General features: G+C 46.0%; 1 protein-coding gene across 5 annotated transcripts in view; it reads right to left on the bottom strand.

Moving 5' to 3' along the window:
- Nucleotides 1-17,580, bottom strand: part of znf521 (zinc finger protein 521) — a 313,369-nt gene extending 295,789 nt beyond the window's left edge. For 4 of the 5 annotated variants that reach the window (XM_078397998.1, XM_078397996.1, XM_078397997.1 and 1 more), the window contains exons 1-2: nucleotides 16,697-17,580; nucleotides 3,941-4,000 (exon numbers count right to left, since the gene is read on the bottom strand). In XM_078397998.1, the coding sequence (XP_078254124.1) occupies nucleotides 3,941-4,000; nucleotides 16,697-16,736 (100 nt within the window). In that variant the 5' untranslated portion in view covers nucleotides 16,737-17,580. The remainder of the gene's footprint in view (nucleotides 1-3,940; nucleotides 4,001-16,696) is intronic. The other variant, XM_078397999.1, reaches the window with a different exon arrangement.
- Nucleotides 17,581-19,891: the final 2,311 nt, after the last annotated feature.

Genomic DNA, 19,891 nt, shown 5'->3' on the forward strand with positions numbered 1-19,891 from the left:
CCTCTGCTCGCTGGAGTTTAGAAGGACGAGGAACTTACTGAATCGTGAAAGGCCTGGATAGAGTGGATGGGGAGAGGATGTTTCCACTGGTGGAAGAGTCTAGCACCAGAGTTCACAGCCTCAGAGTAAAAGGACAAACCTTTAGAAAGGAGACGAGGAGGAATTTTTTTAGTCGGAGGCTAGTGAATCTGTGGAATTCATCGCCACAGACAGCGGTGGAGGACGTCAATGAATATTTGTAAGGCGGAGTTTGGCACACTCTTGAGTAGCACAGGTGCCAGGGGTAATGGGGAGAAGGAAGGAGAATTGGGTTGAGATAGATCAGCCAAGGTTGAAGGACCGAATGGCCTAATTCTTCTCCTAGAACTTATGAACTCCAGTCAGGAAAGATTTCCGCAGCAACTCCACAACACACAATGTTCTCATAACATTTGCAACGCTAAGCCAGAAATTAAGCTTCAATGAGAGTTGTAACATCACTAATTATTAGCTTGGTTTGCTTACTGAATCTAATTCTTAAACTCCATTAACAGAGCTCTTCCCTGGCTCCATGGAAGGTTATAACAGCAAGATTATTTACATTCGTGCATAAGAAAAACAATTCAGAATAACTTACATCCGTAGAACAGTACAATAGACATCCTCAGATATGGAGCCCAAAACTGCTCACAACACTGAAAATGAGTTCTGACCAGTGCCTTATATAAAACCTCAGCATTACGTCCCTGTTTTTATATTCCAGTCCTCTCGAAATAAATGCTTGAAGAGTTGAGAGAATTCTGTAAAGCAACTGGCTGTAGTGTATTACAATAGACAATGGACAATAGGTGCAGGAGGAGGCCATTCGGCCCTTCGAGCCAGCACCGCCGTTCAATGTGATCATGGCTGATCATTCTCAATCAGTACCCCATTCCTGCCTTCTCCCCATACCCCCTGACTCCGCTATCCTTAAGAGCTCTATCTAGCTCTCTCTTGAATGCATTCAGAGAATTGGCCTCCACTGCCTACTGAGGCAGAGAATTCCACAGAGTGCCGAATCGGCACCTATCCATGTTCTCCAGACATGCTGCATTGGACTTTGTCATAGAGTCATACAGCGTGGACACAAGCCCTTTGGCCCAACTTGCCCACGCCAACCAACATGTCCCAGCTACACTAGTTCCGCCTGCCTGCATTTGGCTCATATCCCTCTAAACCTGTCCTATCAATGTACCTGTCTAATTGTTCCTTAAACATTTGCAATAGTCCCTGCCTCAACTACGTCCTCCAGCAACTCATTCCATACACCAACCACACTCTGTGTGAAATAGCTACCCCTCAGATTCCTATTAAATCTTTCCCCCCCTCACAAACCCATATCCTCTGGTTCTCAATTCCCCTATTAGACAATAGACAAAAGGTGCAGGAGGAGGCCATTCCACCCTTCGAGCCAGCACCGCCATTCAATGTGATCATGGCTGATCATTCTCAATCAGTACCCCGTTCCTGCCTTCTCCCCATACCCCCTGACTCCACTATCCTTAAGAGCTCTATCCAGCTCTCTCTTGAATGCATTCAGAGAATTGGCCTCCACTGCCCTCCGAGGCAGAGAATTCCATTCTGGGCAAGAGACTCTGTGCATCCTTTGTCTCTGGAACTGATGCGCTACAATGCTGCGAACTATCTTCTGCCCTCGGTATCTTCCCCTTTGCTCTGCCTATTGTACGCAAGTCTGGCTTGATTGTATTTATGTCTCTATATTTAGCAGATTGTATGTAGTATAATCTGATTTGATGGGACAGTGTGCAAAGCAAAGCTGTGCCCTGTACCCGACCGAGTCCACGTGACATTAGTAAACTTAAACCGTCTCACTTTAATAGACACAAAGTGCTGGAGTAACTCAGCGGGCCAGGCAGCATCTCTGGTGAAAATAGATAGGTGATGTTTCAGGTCGGGACCCTTCTTCACTCTGAAGCTTTTCACCGTACCTCGATACACATGACAATAACAATCCTAAACTTCACAACAGGAAGCCTGCAGCACAGTGTTTTCACCCTTTCCTGTCCCGACATGTTATATGCTTTTCCTGTTTTTCCTCCTTTCCCGACTTGGCAGGCGGTGTGCCGTGTGGCCACACTGCCGGGGACAGGACACGGGGCGCATCTGTGGCCCAAGAGAGTGTACAACTTCTTTATAATCAAGGCCGCTTTTAAATATCCATTCCCAGCATGGAAAGCAAGCTAGAGTTCAAAGCTGCTCTCTGCAAACATGCCAGGCCATCAGCACTCAAGGGCTAGAATACAAAATCAGGGATTGCAATGCAGCGGCTTTATTTCAGGCGTTGGTCAGGCCGCATTTGGAGTATTGCGAGCAGTATTGGGCAGAGGAAGGACGTGCTGGCGCTGGAGAGGTCCAGAGGAGGTTTACGAGAATGATCCCAGGAGCGATTGGGTGAACATATGATAGGCTTGATTGTATTTATGTCTCTATATTTAGCAGATTGTATGTCGTATAATCTGATTTGATGGGACAGTATGCAAAGCAAAGGCACTGGGCCTGTACTCACTGGTGTTTAGAAGGATGAGTGGGGGGGGGACCTCGTTGAAATTTATCGAATAGTGAAAGGCTTGGATAGAGTGAATGTGGAGAGAATGTTTCCATTGTGGGGAAAGTCTAGGACCAGAGGCCATTGCCTCAGGATAAAAGGACGTACCTTTAGAAAGGAGATGAGGAGGAATCTCTTTAGTGAGAGGCTGGTGAATCTGTGGAACACAGCTGTGGAGGCCAAGTCAATGGATATTTTTAAGGCAGAGATTGATAGATTCTTGATTCGTAAAGGTGTCAGGGGTTATGGGGAGAAGGTAGGAGAATGGGGATGGGAGGAAAAGCCATGAATGAATGGCGGAGTAGACTTGATGGGCCAAATGGCTTCATTCTGCTCCTAGAACCTACGAACATGAACTCAACAGTGCAGCACGGGGACAGGCCCTTCAGCCCACAATGTCCATGCTGAACATGTTGCCTCATTAATCTCATCTGCCCGCACATGATCCATATCCTTCCATTCCCCTCATATCCATGTGTCTTTGTCACATTGTCTTTCCACTGTCTGGTTAGCATGCAACAAAAGCTTTTCACTATAACAATAAACTGAAACTGGACAGTGCTAGTGCGCGGGGATCACTGGGTCAGAGCGGACTCGGTGGGCCAAAGGGCTCGTTTCTGCGCTGTATCTCTAAACTAAACTAAACTGATTCCCGACAAGAAATCTCCACATCCCTGTCCCAACCGCCTACCCTCACAACCACCCACTCCCCCCCCTCCCCCTCCCCCCTGGGTAGTTTGTGTCCAACACCCTAAATCAAAGATAACTTCCCTCCCCCACCCCACATCCCCTTCCCCTCAAATCCAACATTTCCCCTGACCCGAAACTACTTCCAACAATCCCACAGCTCTCTGTAATCTTGCAGCATCGGTAACAAGTTAATTTTAGCAACAGTTTAACACGGTGACAGGTTTTGCTGGCATAGGTGAGATATTACACTTCTCTCAGTCTCAGGTACTGACACACGTAGACAGACACACACACACGAGCCAGCAGATGGAGAGGATGCACCGGGAAGCTCATAATCACTTCCCTCTTTCAAAAGGAGCGTTTCAGGAAGACCACACTAACGAGAATAAAAACACCTCTCACTCCCTCCCTCCACAATTGCTTGCTGTTGATACCTCCACCGATAGACCGACGGGTGTAAAACAGCTCGCAGCTAGAGGTGGACAATCGTTGGACGACGTCCCACTTCTCCCCAGATGTCAAGTCAACAGTCTGCCCATCAAGGCAATGACACTCGCTGTCTCAGGAAACAAAGACGCGGTTCCCACCACACCGCCACAACCGTGGCTAAAGCCTCACAATCTATTTCAATGATGAATGACTGTGAATTAGAGCTGATGATATTACCACTTTGAACGCCCGTCTGTCCCACAGTAGGCTGCAAGTCTTCAGTATCATTGTCTTCTACTGTGGAAGAGAAAGAGACAGATGAAGAGAAGGTTAATACCAACAATGCCGAATCTCCGTCTAGTTTAGTTTACTTTAGAGATACAGCGCAGAAACAGGCCGTTCGGCCCACCGAGTCCTCACCGACCAGCGATCCCCGCACACGTGCACTATCCTACACACAGTAGGGACAATTTACAATTATACCGAAGCCAAATAACCTACAAAGCTGTACGTCTTTGGAGTGTGGGAGGAAACCGGAGTCCCCGGAGAAAACCCAAGCAGGTCACGGGGAGAACGTACAAACTCCATACAGATAGCACCCGTAGACAGGATGGAACCCGGGAGTCTGGCGCTGTGAGGCAGCAACTCTACCGCTGCGCCACAATATAAAGGACTTTTCTTTCAGTAAGGTTTTAGTGTTTATTTGTAGGATAAATTGGGGGTGGCACGGTGCCAGAGACCTGCGTTCGATCCTGACTATGGGCGCTGTCTGTGTTTGTGGAGTTTGCACGCTCTCCCTATGACCGCGTGGGTTTTCTCTGGGTGATCTGCTTTCCTCCCACAATCCAAAGACGTGCGGGTTTGTAGGTTCATTGGTCCTCTGTAAATTGGCCCTGGTGCGCAGGGAGTGGATGAGAAAGTGGGATAACATAGAACTAGTGTGAATGGGTGATCAATGGTCGGCATGGACTCGGTGGGTCCATGGAATCCGTGCGGACTAGCAATCACCCTGCACAGAAGCCATTTAACTTACAAACCTGTACGTCTTTGGAGTAAGAGAGGAAACCGGAGCACCTGGAGGAAACCCACATAGACAATAGGTGCAGAAGGAGGCCATTCGGCCCTTCGAGCCAGCACCGCCATTCAATGTGATCATGGCTGATCATTCTCAATCAGTACCCCGTTCCTGCCTTCTCCCCATACCCCCTGACTCCACTATCCTTAAGAGCTCTATCTAGCTCTCTTTTGAATGCATTCAGAGAATTGGCCTCCACTGCCTTCTGAGGCAGAGAATTCCACAGATTTACAACTCTCTGACTGAAAAAGTTTTTCCTCATCTCAGTTCTAAATGGCCTACCCCTTATTCTTAAACTATGACCCCTTGTTCTGGACTCCCCCAACATTGGGAACATGTTTCCTGCCTCTAACGTGTCCAACCCCTTAATAATCTTATACGTTTCGATAAGATCCCCTCTCATCCTTTTAAATTTAGAAGGATGTCAGCATAGTCAGGATCGAACTTGGGTCCCTGGCGCTGTGAGGCAGCAGCTCTACAGCTGCGCCACCGTGCCGCCCCCAAAGGGCCCGTTTCTGAGCCGTATCATTCAATTCAATAAAGAAATCTAACGATGCTGCTCCAGAATAGAATGTATGAAATGCAATCCTACCCCCCACACACACTAATGGATCATCTCTGCTGCAAGACACCATCCCGTACAGAGGGGCTGGGGGGCATAGTTTCAAACAACACCACCGTTGCTGACCGCACCCTTGAAGTTAGTGTCACAGAGTCATACAGCACAGAAACAGGCCCTTTATGCCCAAACCAACCAACATGTCCCATCTACACTAGTCTCACCTGCCTGCATTTGGCCCATATCCCCCTAAACCTGTCTTGTCCATGTACCTGTCCAAATGTTTCTTAAACATTGCAATAGTCCCTGCCTCAACTACTTCCTCTGGCATACACCCACCATCCTTGGTGTAAAAATCTATCAGAGTCCTATTAAATCTTTCCTCCCTCACCTTAAACCTATGTGTTCTAATTCTCGATTCCCCTACTCTGGGTAAAAGATTCTGTGCATTTGCCATTTTATACACCTCTATATGATCAGCCCACATCCTCCTGCCGACCAAGGAACAAGCCTGTAGTAAAAAGGAACTGCAGATGTTGGTTTATACCAAAGATCGATACAAATAGCTGGCGTGACGCAGCGGGTCCGGTATCATCGCCGGAGTGAATATAGAAAATGTCCTAGCCTGCCCAACCTCTCCCTGTAGCTCTGGCCCCTCGGGTCCTGGCAACATCTCAATAGACAATAGACAATAGGTGCAGAAGGAGGCCATTCAGCCTTTCGAGCCAGCACCGCCATTCAATGTGATCATGGCTGATCATTCTCAATCAGTACCCCGTTCCTGCCTTCTCCCCATACCCCCTGACTCCGCTATCCTTAAGAGCTCTATCTAGCTCTCTCTTGAATGCATTCAGAGAATTGGCCTCCACTGCCTTCTGACGCAGAGAATTCCACAGATACACAACTCTCTTGACTGAAAAAGTTTTTCCTCATCTCAGTTCTAAATGGCCTACCCCTTATTCTTAAACTGTGGCCCCTGGTTCTGGACTCCCCCAACATTGGGAAATTGTTTCCTGCCTCTAACGTGTCCAACCCCTTAATAATCTCCACAAACATTCTCTGCACCTTTCCAGCTTGACGACATCTTTCCTACAGCAGGGTGACCAAAACTCTTAACGAGGGTGCCACGGTGGCGCAGCGGTAGAGTTGCTGCTTTGCAGCGCCAAGTACCCAGGTTCAATCCCGACTGCCGGTGCTGTCTGTACGGAGCTTCTACGTTCTTCCTGTGTCCATGTGCGTTTTCTCCGGGTTTCCTCTCGCGCTCCAAAGGCGTACAGGTTTGTAGGTTAATTGGCTTGGTAGAATTGCAAAGTGCCCCTAGTGTGTGTCGGATTAGGGTGCGGGGTGATTGCTGGTCAGTGCGGACACGGCGGGCCGAAGGGCCTGTTTCCGCGCTCTATCCCTAAAAGTAAAACGAGGACAGAAAGTGTGGGAGGGACGGGTTTTTTAAAAATAAAAAATAAACGCATTTGCAGGTGCGTCGACTGTGATTTAAAGGCATTTTTCACTTTGGAAAGAACAGGTGTAGAGCACCAATCAGCGACGCACAGCTCTGGAGAGTCAAGACTCATCACTCTGGGCTCCTTCACAGCGTGTGGTTACGCGAAGCCGGCTAATCATTCAGCAACACAACTCATCATTTTTCTTTGCGCGGTGAGTTATGGCTTTAGGACACAGCCAAAATCACACACACACACACATGAAAATAAAAAAATAACATTAAAAGGCGGCCGCATAATGTTGGAGATCGGCCGGCGTAGCGAGATTGGTTTGGAGGTCACAACGCTATTTAGCCTAGCCTTTCACCATCTGTCCACTGTGGTAAAACTCTTATTTATTAAACCCAGCACCAGGTGGTATGGCTGACCAACCGTGACTAGTGGCTGATGAGTTATCCATTTCAACCCCTCTTCCTGACAGAGGGGGGGGGGGGGGGGGGGGGGGGGCGCGAAGGTAAGGGCGAAGAGGTCAAGGATTGGGGAAAGGAAGTTCTAGAAGCTACTGGGAGCCAGCAGGGAAACGAGGACCCTAGCCTTGTGGAGGGAGTGTGGCGTTGGGAGGGGGAGATGAGAGGGGGAAATGGTGGAGTATCAGAGAGCCGGAGCCTTCTCGCCGTTTCCTACAACCTCACTACAGAGCAGCATTCATAGATGCGGCAGGGAAAGGTCCCCTGGCCAGCGAATGGTTAGGATGTGGTTTCTGGCACCGGACTGGAATCGCGCATATCAAAGAGTTGGGGGAATGAAAGCTCGCTATCAAAATGGAAATCTTTTGCTAAAACACTCCAGTTTGTGGCAACATATATATTTTTTAAACTTCAAGTTCAGTGGTTTAATTAAGCTGGAGAAAGTGCATCAGCCCATGCAAGGCGTTGGTGAGGCACCATTCGGGAGTGTTTGAGTCATACTGCACAGGGACGGGCCCTTTGGCCCAACACGTCCATGGAGACCATGATGCCCCAATCTGAGCTAGTCCCAACTACCAGTCATAGAATCATGCAGGAGTTAGACACAAAATGCTAGAGTAACTCAGCAGGTCAGGCAGCCTCTCCGAAGATGTTTCGGGTCGGAACCCTTCTTTAGACTGAATAAATCAGCATCTGCACTTCTTTCCTACTCATAGAAATATGCAGAATGTAAAAAGGCCCTTCAGCCCAATTCGACCAAGATGCCCCATCTTAGCTGGTCCCATTTGGCCCAAATCCCTCCAAATCTTTGCTACCCAGGTACCTGTCCAAATGTCTTCCAAATGGTGTTATAATACCTGCCTCAACTACCTCCTCTGGCAGCTCGTCCCATATACCCACCAATCACTGTGTGAAACGTTTTCCTCTCGGGTTCCTATTAAATCTTTCCCCCTCACCTTAAACCCATGACCCCTCCTCTGGGTAAAAGACTGTTCAGTCTTTTCAATGTTTTGTGTAGAAAATAGTGTTCAGTTTTGTTCACCCCACTATGGGAAAGATGCCATTAAACTCCAACAACTCTTCTAGTCCTTTCTCTGACCAGTAAATACAAGGAGTGTAAGAAAATAATTGCAGATGCTGGTACAAATCAAAGGTATTTACTCAAAGGTATTTATTCACAAAATGCTGGAGTAACTCAGCAGGTCAGGCAGCATCTCAGGAGAGAAGGAATGGGTGACGTTTTGGGTCGAGACCCTTCTTCAGACTGAAGAAGGGTCTCGACCCGAAACGTCACCCATCCCTTCTCTCCTGAGATGCTGCCTGACCTGCTGAGTTACTCCAGCATTTTGTGAATAAATACCTTTGAGTAAATACAAAGATATCTTATTCGAATATTTACGAGGATGTTGCCAGGACTCGAGGGCCTGAGCTTCAGGGAGAGGTTTGGCAGTCTAGGATGTTTCCTCCATTTACGCCAGAGATGCTGCCTGACCCGTTGAGTTACTCCAGCACTCTGTGTTTATCTTTGGTATAAACCAGCATCTGTAGTTCTTTGTTATTAAAGGCTCAGACTTTATTCCTTGGAGCCCAGGTGATCTTACAGCGGTTTATAAAATCATGAGAGGAACAGAAGGGGTAAATGCACAGCATCTTTGACCCAAGATTGAAAAGTCAAAGATTAGTGGGCATAGTTTTAAGGGAAGGGGGGGGGGGGGGGGGGGCAAAGTTTAAAAGGGGGATGTGCAGGGCAAGTTTTTGTTTGACACAGAGGATGGTGGGTGCCTGGAACACACTGCCAGGGTGATGGTGGAGGCAGATACAATGGTGGTGTTTAGGAGGCTTTCAGACAGAAACATGGATGTGCAGGGAATGGAGGGATTTGTGCAGGCAGAAGAGATTCGTTTTACTTGGCATCATGTTCAGCACAGACATTGTGGGCCGAAGGGCCCGTTCCTGTGCTGTTCTGTGTTCTGCGTGTTACTAGGGGATACATGTACAGGCATGTTCACACATGTACAGAACGTGACAGTCTTGAGATGGTGTGTAACGATGCTGGGCACTGTGAAAGTGACGTCTGGGCAGTGTCTAGCTGACAGCGTCTGGGGGTGGTCTGGGAGGTGGTGGTGGGGGCGGGTGATTGGCTGGGGAGTGTCTGTGTGCTCAGCACGGCCATTGTGGGCTGAGGGGCCTGTTCCTGTACTGCTCCATGTTGACTCACTGACACCCTGCAACGTGTGATCCTGCCCACTCAGTGCCCACTCAGTGCCCAGACCTCACCACACAACCATAGGACCCATCACCGATCGCAACTCCTTTCTACATTCACCACTCAAGGCCAACAAGTACAATAAAACAGACTGTATTCTGCGATCCACACAAATTAATCCAGGTCCAGCCACACCCCGGTCACTCCCTCTTCTCCCCTTTCCCAACAGGTAAGAGGTAGTAGTCCCTTTATCCTGTATCTGTGGACGGCTCAATTACCATCATGTATAGTCTTTCCGTTGACTGGTTAGCATGCGACAAATGCTTTTCAGTACACGTGAAAATAAACTAAACTTCAACTTTAGGTACAGAAGTGTGTAAACGCATACCTCCAGATTCAGGGACAGATTCTTCCCATCCTATCACCATCTAGAGAGCAGTCCTCATCTCCCATCCACCTCATTGGAGACCCCCAGACTTTTTTTAAGTGGACATTACTGGACTTAAATCTTGCCCTAAACGTTATACTCTTTATCCTGTATCTATACACTGTGAACGGCTTGATTGTAATCATGTGTCGTCTTTTCACTGACTAGATAGTAGGTAACAAAACAGCTTTGCAGGTACTATCGTAACGTTTCAGAAACATTTGGAAAAATATATGGTTTAGACAAGGGATGTGGGCCAAACGCAGGCAGGAGGGACTAGTGTTGATGGGGCTTGTTGGTCGGCGTGGGCAAGTTGGGCCAAAGGGCCTATGTCCATGCTGCATGACTCTATTTTCATCTTGGTACATGTGATAATAAACTGAACTAAACGTGGCACTAATAATAAAGTTGGCTAGAGCCTGACGCAACACATGGGAGAGTTACCTTCCTTGGAACCCACTGACTAGCCTACTTCTCCACTGCAGCTCCCAGTACATTCCCCATTCCCCCCCCCCCCCCCCCCCCCCCCCCCCCCCCCCCCCCCCGGTGTGACAGGCGGATCAAACTTTCGGGTCAATTTAGTTTAGAGTTACAGCATGGAAACAGGCCCTTCGGCCCATCGTGTGCAAACTCACACAGACACTCCACAGCACTCGCGGTCAGGATCGAAATCAGGTCTCTGGCGCTGTGAGGCAACAACTCTACCGCTGCACGCCGTGCCGCCCAAGTGCATGCATAGTATTTAAGAGGCTTTTAGATAATCACATGGATAACACATGGAATGGAGGGATATGGATTATGCACAGCTAGATAAGAGTTACCATCATGTACATCATGCACAGCTAGATAAGAGTTACCATCATGTACAGCTAGATAAGAGATCATGTTGGCTTCATATTCGGCACAGGCATTGGGGGCCGAAGGGCCTGTTTTTTTAAAATTGAAAGATTGAAACAGGCTCACCGAGTCCACACCAACGATCGATCACCCGTTCACACTAGCTCTATGTTATCCCACTTTCTTATCCACTCCCTACACGCGAGGGGCAATTTACAGGTAAACCTTGGTACATCTAAAACTTGGGTATAGTTTTAGGTTTATTATGATTGCAACGTTGCAACTCCTGCATGAAATACACTCCTGTCACATACACACCGATAGATCTTCTCTGCCACAAGACATCACCCTGACAGGAGGGTTTGGAGGGCTATCAAAATTAATAATGTTAAGCTAGCCCCATTTTCCCAGGGTAGGGGAATCAAGAACCAGTGGTCATAGGTTTAAGATGAGAGGGGAAAGATTTAATAGCGTGGCACAGCGATAGAGTTGCTGCCTCACAGCGCCAGAGTTGCTGCCTCACAGCGCCAGGGGCCCAGGTTCAATTCTGACCACGAGTGCTATCTCCACGGAGTTTGTGTTCTGTGCACGATCCCAGCGTCTGGAGTTCCAGTTCTTGTTCTCCATCTCTCTGCATTCTTTCCAGTGCTAGGCATCTTTCCTACAGCAGGGTGACCAAAACTGAACTCAATACTCCACGTCCGGCCTCACCAACACCTTGTGCACCTCTCTTGCGATTCTCCTTCTAAACGGCACGGCAGCGCAGTGGTAGAGTTGCTGCCTCACAGCACCAGAGACCCAGGTTCAATCCTGACAGGTGCTGTCTGTATGGAGTTTGCACGTTCTCCCTGAGATCGCGTGAATTTTCTCCGAGTGCTCCGATCTCCTCCCACACTCCAAAGACGTACAGGTTTGTAGATGAGTTGGCCTGTCTAAATTGTCCCTAGTGCGTAGGATAGTGTTAGTGTGCGGGGTAATCGCTGGTTATCGTTGACCTGGTGGGCGGAATGGCCTGTTTCCACACAGTATAGATAGACTTAAAAACTAAAACTAAACTAATTCACGTTCCCCCATTCAGGCCGTGAGAGATTCCTTTATCTTGCAGGAGGGGGTTTAGTTTCAGACACGGGTCAACCATTTCAGACGGGGTTGAGGAATTTGTCCTCATAGGGTGTGGAATATTTGGAATTCCTTCCTGCATTGAACTGGAGGCCAGGTCAGTGAACAGATTCAAGGATTAAAAATCCAAGGGATAGACTCAAAATGCTGGAGTTACTCAGCAGGTCAGGCAGCATCTCTGGAGAAAAGGAGTACGCAACGTTTCAGGGTTGAGACCCTTCATCAGGAGCTTTGATTTCTGCGTGGAACAGGCCCTTCGGCCCACCGAGTTCATGCCCACCATCGAGCGCCCGTTCACTCGCTCTGAAGAAGGGTCTCGACCCGATACGTCACCCATTCCTTCTCTCCAGAGATGCTGCCTGTCCCGCTGAGTTACTCCAGCATTTTGTGTCTATCTTCGGTTTAAACCAACATCTGCAGTTCCTTCCTACACACTAGTTCTATGTTGTTCCACTATCTCATCTACTCCCTAAGTGCTAGGGGCAATTTCTGGAGGGCCGATAAACCTACAAACAGCTCGTCTTTGGGGTGTGGGAGGAAACCGGAGCGCCCGGAGGAAACCCACGTGGTCACAGGGAGAATGTGCAAACTCCACACAGACAGCACCCGAGGTCAGGATCGAACCCAGTCACCCGGTGTAATGTGGCAGCAGCTCGACCAGCCGCGCCACTGTGCCGCCCTTGATATTTTTTTTAGATTTAGATTTAGAGATACAGCGTGGAAACAGGCCCTTCGGCCCACTGGGTCCGCGCCGCCCAGCGATCCCCGCACATTAACACTATCCTACACACACTAGGGACAATTTTTACATCTGCCCAACTAATTAACCTACATACCTGCACGTCTTTGGAGTGTGGGAGGAAACCGAAGATCTCGGAGAAAACCCACGCAGGTCACGGGGAGAACGTACAAACTCCGTACAGACGGCACCCGTAGTCAGGATTGAACCCGGGTCTCCGGCGCTGCATTCGCTGTAAGGCAGCAACTCTACCGCTGCGCCACCGTGCCGTATTCTTCAGATATGCACAGAATTATCGTAGCTGATTCAGCAAAAGATCAGTACTTTAATCAGTGCTGCACTTAAAACTCAATTTTAAGTTAATTTATTTATTGAATGAAATAAATCTTGTGCATCTCATTGTGTGCACGCAATTTCTTTCCTTCAGTGAATGGCCAAAATATTATTTGGAATGACATACTAATTACCCCTAGTGTGTCGGGAGTGGATGAGAAAGTGGGACAACATAGAACTAGTGTAAACGCGTGATTGAATGGCTGACGTGGACTTGGTGGGCTGAAAGGCCAGTTTCCATGATGATTCCTTGATTTCAATCAATCAATCAATCAATCCATCCAGGCAAATATTTTCTTAATCTCCACATTTAAAATCTGTTGCAAATAAAAACACAAAGTGCTGGAGGAATTCAGCGGGCCTGGCCATATCTTTAGATTTTAGAGATACAGTGCAGAAACAGGCACTTTGGCCCACCGACCAGCGACACTAACACCATCCTAACACACTAGGGACAAATGTACAATTTTTTACCAAAGCCAATTAACCTACAAACTGCACGTTTTTGGGAGTGTGGGAGGAAGCCTGAGCACCCGGAGAAAACCCACGCGGTCACAAGGACCCGCACAGACAGCACCCCTAATCGGGATGGAACCTGGGTGTCTGGTGCTTTGAGGCAGCAACTCCACCGCTGCGCCACCGTGCTGCCCCAATGTGTGGAGTACCTGCACAGGGGGCCCTTTGGACTCAAAAAAATGTCTGCATTTTCCCTTCATTCTCAACACATCCCCGTTGCCAAATGAGATATATACAGAACGCTACAGTACAAGAATTGGCCCTTCGGCCCACAATGTCTGTGCCGAACATGATGCCGAGACTAACTCTTATCTGCCTGCACATAATCCCTATCCATGCACCTATCCAACAGCCTGTTAAATGTCACTGTTATAGCTGCCTCCACTACCACCCTGGCAGTGCATTCCAGGCACTCATCACCCTCTATGTAAAAGAAAACCTGCCTCACACATCACCCTTAAGCTTTGTCCTTCTGATCTAAAACCTATGCTCTCCAGTATTTGATATTTCCACGATGGTAAAAAGGTTCTGACCGTCGTGAGGATCCACACACAAATGAGACAGTTTCCTGCTTCATTCGACAATATAATTATAGCCCTTTTCCATCTTTCTTCTTCCCCCCCACCCCACCCCCACCCCCGACAATCAGTCCGCAGAAGGGTCTTGACCAGGAACATCGCCTGTCCATGTTCTCCAGAGATGCTGCCTGACTCGCTGAGTTACTCCAGCACTTTGTGTCCTTTTGAATATAATTCAACAAAATAGGATCAGACCCCCTTAAGCTTGATAAGGGGTGATGTTACAAATTTACCCAAAGTGAGAACACCTCTGCAATTATCAGGCACAGACAAAATGTTAAATGTACATTTGCACCATCAATTAACACAGCATTGGGGGGTAAATGGACATTTGTCGCAATAATCAGTCATAACTATTGATCGATTAAAAACTGCGCTCTCAACGCCCGTCAACACAATTCAAAATCCAAAGGACAGAATCCCAAATTACATATATTTTAAAATGTAACAGTAGGCAGCATCTCCGGTGAATTCTTGCTGTTCGATCTATCTGCATCAATATCTTTATCATTGTTCAAAGCCACAAAATCTCCGTTAGAAAACGGGCAGGGATGACAGGGAAATGCAGCCCTCTATTAAAAGCTCGAAGCAAACAGTATCCGAATCAACTCTAATTTCCTCACAGTGTCTGGTCGAGTTTATTCACCCTGATCTTGGAAGGATTAATACAGGCTGGCTCAATTAAAATATAATAAAAACATGAACTGCAGATGCTGGTTTATACCGAAGATGGACACTAAAAGCTGGAGTAACTCAGCGGGGGGACAGGCAGCATCTCTGGAGAAAATGGGTAGGTGACATTTCAAGTCGACATATTTAATATAATTTAATACAAATCAAAGTATAAACTCAGGGAAAAATTATGTTCAATGTAATATAATTTTTAAAAATGAACTGCAGATGACCAAAGATAGACACAAAATGCTGGAGTAAAACTCAATAACAATGCTAACTCAGTGGGTCAGGCAGCATCTCTGGAGAAAACAAATGGGTGACATATCGGGGTCTGGACACTTCTTCAGGCAGTCAATATAATTTGATACAAATTAAAATATAAACCCAGTTTGTTGGAAAAATTATGATCTCCAACCTGACATGGTTAACCTGCTTTTTTTAAATTATTGTGAACACATCTATATTAAGAGAAAACCTGCTCTAATCTGCTCTAATGTTTGTTTAAATCCAACACTTCCCACAACAACAAGAAGATACACAAGCTAAGACTGTATTGCCGAGATACATTGAATGAATCCAGTAACGTTGAAACAATGTGGATTCTTGCTCCGGGTTAATTGAACTAAAGGAAAGGCCGGTCTTTAATGATTTGGAAACAACCCACCCGTGTCTCTGGAAAGGAAGGAAATTCAGGCGCAATCCCACAAGTGCAGGTTTGAGGGAAGGGACATTGCCTTTCGACCAGATGGCCAGGCAAGGCTTGCCAGCAACTACTCTCTCTCTCTCTCTCTCTCTGCAGTCCATAGTCGCCGCTCCTCCTGCACCCTCTTTATTGGAGATGATGTGTTATTTATGTGTGTGTGTGTGTGTGTGTGTGTGTGTTATTTCTCAGGATGGGCGCCACGTGAGTTGGTGGCCGCGACATTCCTTTACACCCGCTCTACAATGTATCGTAACCGGGTCCCACAGCCGCCTCACCTCAAGTCCCACCGCACCACACACAGTGTCACTTAACTAAGTCGCATTCCTTACACGTTACATCATAACCAGTCGCTCGCCTTCCACACTGTATCTTAACTAAGTCCCCCTTTCACATCGCATCTTAACTTCTTTTTACAATGTATCTTATTTACAATGTATCTTAACCTATATTGTATCAACCTAGTCTCTCTCTTGTGTCGATACATCTTAGCCTGGTCACTCTTGCAACGATGTATCTTATTCTAATCACTCACTTTTATCAATATATCTTAACCTAGTCACCCGTGTAACGATAGATCTTAACGTAGCCACTCTATTTTATCAACATATCTTAACCTAGCTACTCTTGCAACGATATATCTTAAGCTAGTATTTCCTTAATAATATATCTTAACCTAGTCCCTGTCTTTAACGATATGTCTCAACCTAACCATTTTCTTCAACTATTATATCCTAACCCAGTCATTTTTCTCTAACGATATATCTGAACCTCGTTGTTCCCTTTCATACAGAGGTACGTCTTCTTTAACGATGTGTCTTAACCTAATCGTTCACCTTTAACATTGTTCCTTAACTAAGTATTTCTCTTTCAACGTTGTATCTTTACCCAGCCACCTTCTCTTTTCGCAGCGTGCCTTACTACTATACTTCTGGTCTTATAAACCAGGACATATGGCTCAATTGTACGAGAGCAGGGACAACGCGCATGATATCTCGGCCGACAGCAGCACCCACGGTGAGGGTGTGGAGTGGACTGGACTGGACTACCAGGCCAGGCTTCGTCCCAACCTCACCACACCACACCGACCCCCTCCTCTCCCTACCACCGCACACCCAGGACTGGCTCAACACACGTACCGATCGTTCAAGCAGACCAGCGAACAAAACGCTCCCCCCACCCCTCGTTTATTTATTTCCAACCGGATTTAACTTTTGACACATTGACTGGGAATTGGTGTGTGTGTGTGTGTCGGTCTATGTGTGTGTGTGTGTGTGTGTATATATGTGTGTCTTAGCTTTGTGCGTGCTAACATTTACTTACGTCTCAATGATCTTGGCGTAGCTTGCTTGCGACGAGACATCCTAAGCGTAAAAGAAATGCTCTCTTCCAGACTTCGGTATGGGGCTTTCTTTTTTTTCTCCTCTCTCTCTCTCTCTCTCTCCTCCTCGCCTCTCTTATTAAAAGCCCCCTTGACACGTTCTCCAGCGCTCAGCCGCCCACTGTAAATGTTGCTCTTGCTCTCTCTCTCTCTCTCTCTCTCTCTGTGTCTGTCTCTCTGTCTCTCTCTCTCTCAGTCCCATGGAATTAAAATAACGCTCTCCAAAAAAAAAGGCAACATCAAGTCAAATCTTTCACCTTACTGCAACAAAAAAAAAACACACTTGAAAAAAACACCCGCAATTGTTTTGTTTAAAAAAAATAAATGAATTGCAGAAGATTTTTTTTTTTTTTTTTTTAAAACAAGCTTATATAAAATAAAAAATATATTGGAAGCTTATAATACTTTTTTGCTGCATTCTTGAAACTCTTCTTTTTTTTGGTGGGGGGGGGGGGTGAAAGGGTGTCTCTTTTTTTTTGTATTTACAGATACAGGGGGGTTTGTTTTTTTTATAATTCAAAAAAAAAAATTCTTTGCTGGTAGCGAGCGGCGTTTGTAAAAGGTCAAATCGGAGCGGTGCAGAACAGAGAGCGAGAGAGGCGACTGCCCCAGTCCTTCCACATCACAAACCTGCAAAATCTTCCACTGCTCTGTCGCTCCGGTACTCCACATAATAATGGAAAATTTAAACAAGGCCCCGAGCCCATCAGGAGAGCTCCTGAGGGGGCCCCATCTCCCACGGGGACACGTTCTGTACGCAATCACTGAAGAAATCATTGTCAGATTTAGAATGCACGCTTGGTGCATGGATACAGAAGAGCCGCCAAGAAGATCTGGACTCGGGATTCTCCTGAACCCAAAAAAACTCCGGATCTGGAGCTTGGTGTGATTGCAAGCCTTTGGTTCCTGCGTTCTCTCCCTCTCTCTCTCCCTCCCTCCCTCCTTCCCTCCCTCCCTCCCTCTCTCCCTCTCTCACTCCCACTCTCCTTCTCACACACTCTCTCTCTCCATCTCCCTTCCCACTTTCAACAAATACACACACACTCAACCTTCTTTTCAAAGCCATACTCTTCCCCCTTCTGGCCGCTCCTCGTAAACCGTGCAACCTTACCCTCTCCATGTCGTGGCACCACAAACAAATACATACACACGACAAGGATTTCGTTTTTATTTTGCTTGTCCCTTCTCCTCCCAACTTTCCACCAGAAATAATTCTCGGAGGCGTTTGCTTGCTGTTTGGGCTGGCCGACTGTAGTTGGAAGATACTTTGAAAACAAAAGTTCTGACATTTGTTTGTGCGAGTTGCGGCGTTTGAAAGTGGCTGTGTGTATGGATGGGTGTTTGGTGAAATTGCAACACTTGTTAAAATATAAACAGAAAGCGCTGCGGGACAAATAAACTCCAGCAGCTCTCAATTCGCCTTCTTAAAGACTTGTGATATGAATGTGAAGTCGCGGTGTCTGTTATGAAGTTTGTTTTGAATAAAAAATGCAGCCAATGCAAAAATGACAAGCTTCTGAAATCTTAATATGTAGTTGGAAAATAATAATGTAGTTGTAATATTTTGACGAGAGCTAATTTATCCTGAACAGGTATGTTCAGAAAGATATATAAGAAAATAACTGCAGATGCTGGTACAAATCGATTTATTCACAAAATGCTGGAGTAACTCAGCAGGTCAGGCAGCATCTCGGGAGATTCCTTCTCTCCCGAGATGCTGCCTGACCTGCTGAGTTACTCCAGCATTTTGTGAATAAATGTTCAGAAAGATGTTTTATTTCCAACAGTCGTAACATTTGTGAGATATTGTATTTTGAAAACCTCTGCTCTGGAAGTACACCTTTTAAAGTTTAACGTTGGATGTATTACTTGGAAATGTTACATTTAATTTGAAAAGTTATTTATATTGAAAGTTGAAATATTTACTTTAAAAGGTTGTTGTATTTGGAAAAGTCCTGATGATTATTTTGGGAGCTTTCAGGAATTTGTGATAATGTGATGTCTCTTTTAAGGATTTTGAAATAAATATTAATTTTGAAAACTTGGGATATTTTGAAAAGTTATTATATTTATGCTTGAGAGTTTGCCAGATTTTCAAAAGTTGCGAGAAACACTTAATATTTTTAATTTGTAACACTTATTTTTTTAATGTTGCATTATTTTTTAAAATGTAGTATTCTGAGCATTTACAAACGTGAATTTTAATATTTATTTTTAAAAATCATCGTATTCAGAAACTTAGGGATATACTTAGGGAAACTTGTGACATTTTGAAAAGTTTTCCAATCCGTTGCGAGAGAAATATAGAAAATGTACTATTTTGTAAAATTATAAGATTGAAATTAATTTTAAAAATAAATTATATATTCAAAATTTGAAATTTTGCAAAATTACAGTACTTTGCAAAATTTCGCTATTTCGAACATTTGTAATATTGAGCAATGCCATACCTTGAAATTTTGTCACAGTCCTAGAGTTATACAGCGTGGAAACAGGTCCAACTTGCCCAAACCGAGCAACATGTCCCATCTACACTCGTCTCACTTGCCTGCATTTGGCCAATATCCCCAAACCTGTCCTAAGGTCATGATTAGGAATAGAATTAGGCCATTCGGCCCATGAAGTCTACTCCCCCATTCAATCATGGCTGATCTATCTCTCCCTCCTAACCCCATTCTCCTGCCTTCTCCATAACCTCTGACGCCTGCACTAATCAAGAATCTATTGACAGTGCATTCAGAAAGTATTCAGGCCCTTCACTTTCTCCACATTTTGCTACGTTACAGCCTTATTTTAAAATGGAATAATTCATTTTTTTAATCATCAATCTACACACAATACCCCATAATAAAAAAGCGAAAATAGGTGTTTAGAAATTTTTGCAAAGTAATTAAAAAGAGATAACTGAAATGTCACATTTACATAAGTATTCAGACCCTTTACTCAGTACTTTGTTGAGGCACCTTTGGCAGCGATTACAGCCTCAACTCTTCTTGGGTATGACGCTACAAGCTTGGCACACCTGTGTTTGGGTAATTTCTCCCATTCTTCTCTGCAAATCCTCTCAAGCTCTGTCAGGTTGGATGGGGAGCGTCGATGCACAGCCATTTTCAGGTCGCTCCAGAGATGTTCGATCG

This window comes from Rhinoraja longicauda, chromosome 4, assembly GCF_053455715.1.
Source record: "Rhinoraja longicauda isolate Sanriku21f chromosome 4, sRhiLon1.1, whole genome shotgun sequence".
In the NCBI taxonomy this organism is placed as follows: domain Eukaryota; kingdom Metazoa; phylum Chordata; class Chondrichthyes; order Rajiformes; family Arhynchobatidae; genus Rhinoraja; species Rhinoraja longicauda.